The sequence below is a fragment of the Vidua chalybeata genome, chromosome 9, assembly GCF_026979565.1.
Source record: "Vidua chalybeata isolate OUT-0048 chromosome 9, bVidCha1 merged haplotype, whole genome shotgun sequence".
Taxonomy (NCBI): Eukaryota; Metazoa; Chordata; class Aves; order Passeriformes; family Viduidae; genus Vidua; species Vidua chalybeata.
In genome coordinates this window covers 10,968,440-10,974,439 of record NC_071538.1, presented here as the reverse complement: position 1 = coordinate 10,974,439, position 6,000 = coordinate 10,968,440, and the positions used below count along the sequence as shown (strand labels likewise).

Genomic DNA, 6,000 nt, shown 5'->3' with positions numbered 1-6,000 from the left:
GTAAAAACTTAACACAGAACTGATTATCCCTGACATGGTAATTTTTACATACGTGAAATTAGTTCAAATCACTTTATCTTTGCATTTATAAATTGAAAATGTTCAAGGGGATGAGGTTAAAAAAGTGATAAAAGACCCATAGTATGCTCCTCAATTTTTCTGGGGAAAGAACATAATAATTCATCATTCTCTAATCCACATAAAAGCATCCAAGCAAGCTGTAAATCAATGTCAGAATGTTATCTAAGACAAAGACATTTAGGACCTGTCTATTAAATTACTCAGTTACTTTTATATTTCTTAATGATGAGTAATATGCTGCTTCATAGATTACCATGAACTTCCAAGAATGAGAGGACTGTCTAAAAATTCTCATTACTAAATTGAGATTATAGTATAAATGTTAAATTGAAACTTTACCATATTCCTGAACCCACACAATGAAACAGACTTCAAGTATTCTTCTGTGTATCTAGAATAAAAAGATCCTGCCAGATCCAGTCTACTACTCTACTGCAAGTGATTGATGAGAATCACAAAATGAAAGTAACACACAAAATAATTAACATTACAGACAATGCAAATTATAATTATTATATTCTTACAGGGAAAAAAAGCAGAATATTTTCTAATGAGGTATGTATTTTAATTTAAATATAACAAATTTTACACTTCTGATTAATAGGCACTTGCTCTGTCAGAACTATTCATTCTTTACTCAATCAGTTCCAGAGGGAAGTCTCCAAATGATGCAGTAAATGCAGACATGGCATCCATTACAATTAAACAGCCAGCGAATGTAAATCTCACAACTTGTTTTCATATCACAATGACAGCATGTGGTAATGAACTTTCTGTTAAGAACTGTTAAGACCTGGAAAGGGAAAGAAATATATACTCCCAAATACTAATTACTCAGATGCTTAATACTCAACCTCTTCAAAAACCTGGAGATCAGCCAAAAAGTGTCATAAATGGTTTCACTTTGTATGAGAACCTTATTTACCAGCATTCTTAATTTCTATTTGTGCAGATGCTGTGCTTAGTACTTAGCAATGAAATAGCTAAATATAACAGCAATGCTAATTAGATCATCCATAAGCATTTGAGATTTTTTTTATAGCCCAGAATTCTCTATTAAATTCAGCTAAGGAATGTCAATCACATCTGCTCCAGCCACCATGGAAGGGAAGGTGTTCCTGTTCACAGGGGATAAAGGTGGTTGTGTTCCCAAGGGATGATGCAGACCTTCAATGTGTCAGTGGCAACACATTTTTCCTGCCTGAAATGTGACTGTTCAGCACCACAGCTGAGAAACTTGTCAGTGTGCACCTACTGCTGCCCAAGCAAGCTTCCAGTGGCTCACCTACACCGTGAAGCAGGGGAGTTACTTGATGTGAAATGAGGATCCAAGGTCTCGACCGACCGCAGCACTGTGGGAACAGAGCGTTCCGGGCAGCAGGCAGGAGGGAGGCTGGATGCTGAGCTCCCCTGGATGGGATCCCTGTGCCAGGACACAGTAACACCACCAGACACTTCATCTTCTGCCTTTGCCTTTCTCCCCTTTCCCCTCCTCAACCTCAGCCTAGAACTTTTACATCTTTTTGGTGCAGAAGTACATTCCATTTTGACAAGCTCACTGTCGTTACCTACAACGAAGCAGATTTCTCACTGCTGCACTGAAATGACTTAAAACAATGAACCAAATAAGAAAAAACCTGTAGCTTAAATACCAAGAACAAAAAGCAGTAAGAAAACAACCTCCCTCCTTCTTCCTCTACTGGATGTTGTTCTATGCTACCAAAAAACCACTGAAACATCATAGACAACAACTCATTCTACTGAAATAAATCAATACCCAGTGATCTCATGGGGAAAAAAGAGTTTTACCACTAACATGTAAAACTAACACCCAAAAAGTCACCCATACATATAAGTAAAATCAAAATGCTTCCATGTAAAACCTGTAACTAAACTAAAACATCACCTATAGCTGATCTGAGATTTTTTTTTTTACAGTGATCACATATTTGAAAGTTACACTAGTGATAATTACCAGTGGAAGTCTAGAAGTTTGGCCAATAGAGCAAAATAAAAATGGAATAAATTTCAGAAATTTTACTAAATTATTCTGGCATGGCTCTCATCTTTCAAAGTCTGCAATGCTAAGATTGTTACAAAATCCAAAATAAAAATTGAGAGCATATTGTGAATGTATTTAAAGTAAATTAAAATTATGGCTTTTCATTTTCTAGGATTATTTTCAAGACTTCACTGTATCACTTGATGCTACATGTGCAAAAATAGATAAGTTAACATTTTGAATATATTTAAGTTTTACTTACATAAATGCATTTAAAAAAAAAGAATTACTTAAAACTCATACATTTGCCTTGAACTTTAATGAGCAGAACAGATATAATTTGCAGCATTAAAGTTATTCAGGCTCAATAAAAGCTAAAACTTGTCCTTGCTGAACGGTGAAATGAGATTTGCATGGCCTGTGTACGCCTTGTTTCCCACAATCAAACTGTCACAGCACAAAAACATTCTCCTGCATGGGGAGGTTTTGATACCCATTTCCCTGGTGAAAGTGTGAGAAGGATCTGAAAGAGTTATTGACAATTCATACAGTATCCCATATTCCATTAGGCAGCACAAGCAGAGAACATATCTTAACTCTGAAGGGAGATGAAGCAACAATGTTTTAAATTACTATTGACTCCACTAAATTTCCTGATAATGTCAGAAGACTGTAGTCTGGCAGGTTCATAAGAGACTCAAGATGATACAGGAATCCAATTATGCCAAGTCTATTTAGTTGTCCTGTTTGCTAAGCCAAAGGTTAACGAGAACTGCACTGAAAAAACCTCCTGTGGTATTACAAAGTATTTCTTATGCCGCATAACATGCAAATGAAAAAGTATTTTAATCAAGTCTTTCTTTAACTCCTTAATTGCAGTGGGGTACCCTACAAGACAGCAAATTAAAAACTCATGATGGAAAAAGTGATCTTAAAAATTTGTCACTCAACTCAAGAGATCATCATTAATTACTCAAGTAATTATTACCGAATATTTCTAATTTGGGAAGAAAAAAGTTCAGATCACAGGAGCATAGATAGTCATTGCTATCATTAAATCTTTATAAATAGTAAGCTATGGCCTCTAATTTTAGACAGAAATTAATTGTATTTTTGTTGGCAACACACTCAAATCTGTTTACACAGCTGACAAGTTCCAGCGCCACCAGACTCGAGCAGTGAGCTTTGAGAACTCATTTGCTTCAGAGCAGATGACTCAACATTCACCAATTTCATTAAAGATGAAAAGGGGAAAAATTCACCTGCAACAATGTCACTTGAAAAAAAAGAATTAAAGCAGATTCGTGAGCTTTACATATGTGAGGTATTTTACTCAGAAGAAAAGGAGGGGAAAAATACATGAAAACCTAACAGCTGTGGGAAAACAGATTAGAAGTGTTAAGTTTCCAATTCTTTTTGGGCTAATGTAAACTAATAAAATGCTAAAATGGATCCACATTTCAAAGCCTGTAATTACCACATGACACCATTCTGTTATTTCAGACCTTACATCTATCAGCTCAGATATGCCCTTGAATACATGGACTGAGATTTACCCACCTTTCTCAAACTTAAATACTGTTTCTGCAAACACCACCACAGATACATTTTACAAGTACACTGGAAATTCAGACAGCATTTGCCTTTTGGGTTTTTTTTTTTTTAATTGGCATAAATCCTTTTCCCAGAGCAAAAAAAGGAGCAGTCATATTCAAACAGCAATTCTCCCTTTACAAGAAGAGAGCAGAAAGGGACAGGAAAGTAATACATGGCAGATAATGACAATATAAAAGAAAGCCAAATCCATTTTCACTTTGTAGAATATTCAGGTTCAATAAAAAACTTAGTTTTTCTACATTTTTCTCGGGTCACAAAATCTACATACAACATAACTACATCATTATTTCACCCTTTTACTAATTTTTTTAGTGGCTTGGTTGGGTTTTTTTCTAAAGAAAGGCAGACCTCAGTAGCTGGCACAGGGAACATACTAGCAGAAAGAAACTGAAAGACACGCTGTAAAACACTTTGTAAGGATGACCATGCAAGGAAGCAAGTCTAACATTTAATGGGATACTGCAGGTAAGTCCCACAATTTCATGAATTTGTAGGCAATTCTGAGTCAGTGGATTCTGTCACCCCACTGATTTCAGCAGGAACAACTCCTGCTCTGAAGCCAGAAGCTTGAGCAGGAACTGAGTGAGCTAATGTACTGTGAAAAATACCTAGATGTGCACTCAGAGCACACATAAAAAATCAGGGCTTTTTGCCTGAAGTTCAATCACCCAACAGACTTCAACTTCCAAAGTGTGTGCAGCCTTGCTTCAGTCTAGAATGGCTGAAATGAAACATGAAACATGCACTGAATCTGGCACACAGGAATCCTTTCCCTGAGCTGCCGGCACCCAAACCTCGAGCATTTGTATCTTCCACGCCAAAACCCTGAATGTGTGTGACGTTAAGGTACTGCATAAGAGACAGTAAATGCTACTGAGTGATTCCAATCAAAAATCCATGTAAAATCAGCCTTTTCTAGGAAGGAATGAGATGAGAAGCCAAGGAACTCACCGAGTCATCTGTGGCAGAAGGCGGCCAACCTTCCCACAGCTGATGACGGACAGGGATGCTGGTCAGGTCATACACATTCCGCTTCACCTGGGGAAAAAATAAAAATAAATCAAACTTGCTCTAAAAAAGGCAGCCAAAGCCCATTGTTTTCATCACAGCACCAAGCTTTTTATTTTTCCAGGTTACTGTAAAACTGGATCTTTCAACGCTCTTAGATTCAGATGTGATCAGCAGATTTACACAGCCAAAAGCAACTGAAGAAACTGAGTTGAAGAACAAAAAAATTAAGAATTAAAAATTACCATTCAAAAAGGTTCATTATTATTTTGGTATTTTAAACGTGAAAAAAAAAATCATATCACAAAATTTCCAAGCAAAAAGTATTACAAAGTAATGGGAAAAGTTATAGGAATCAGAATGTAATAACAAAAATTCTGCTGCATGTTTTGCTAGTTAATTTTTGCCTGAAAATATTGGGTGAAAATCTTACCAAATAAGAAATACAATGAGATTTGCATAAGTTTCTTAAATGGAATCCAAAAATCAGAATTAGTATGTTAAACCTGAAAATATTACTTAATAAGGACTTTTTCAATTAACACAAGACATTTCAAATATTAACAAAATGCTAAGTAACAAATTTTTACATAAACTCTTTTCTCATGCTATTACATTAGTAGCTGCTACCGTTAATCATCTCACATGATGGTTAAGAGAAGGAAAGGAGGGAGGGAACAAAGAAGAGCTGAAAATTTTGAATAAAGAAAAAATACTACAAAATACAAGAGTTATAAAACTCTTTCCATGAAAACATTACCACAGATAGAAAAGCAAGCAAGTTTCATCAGAGATTTTGTGATAAACAATTACTTAAATCACAGAAAGATGTCTTTGGTACTTAGGATAGAGAGTGGTATCTTAAATTCTGAATACTGTCTTACACCTGAACATAAAGACTGCACAATGTAAGTATTGCCCAGCAGGACCAAAGCTGTGAACAATAAAATATTCCAGTGAGCCATGGTGGCTTTTCACAGGAATCCCAGAATGATCTGGGGTGGAAGGAACCTCAAAGAACCTCTCATTCCAACCCCCTGCCCTGGGCAGAGACACTTCCCACTACACCAGCTCGCTCAGAGCCCCATCCGGCCTGGTTTATTTTTGGCTTGCCTTTCAAAAAAACTGCTACATGGGAATACAAGGTCCTCCCACATTTTCAAAGGTCTAGACAGATCCCAACAACCTATATTGCATCCAGAAAAACATTCATAAGGAGATAAAAATAAGGTTTGATACTTTTAAATAATATTTTGCATGACCATTCTCTAGGCAAAATATGTGAGCAAGTC

The 6,000-nt window shown here is 36.1% G+C and overlaps 1 protein-coding gene across 1 annotated transcript in view; it reads right to left on the bottom strand.

The window, feature by feature from the left end:
- Positions 1-6,000, bottom strand: part of FAF1 (Fas associated factor 1) — a 152,648-nt gene that overhangs the window by 69,097 nt on the left and 77,551 nt on the right. The window contains exon 8 of the mRNA XM_053950465.1: positions 4,652-4,738. Within this exon, the coding sequence (XP_053806440.1) occupies positions 4,652-4,738 (87 nt within the window). The remainder of the gene's footprint in view (positions 1-4,651; positions 4,739-6,000) is intronic.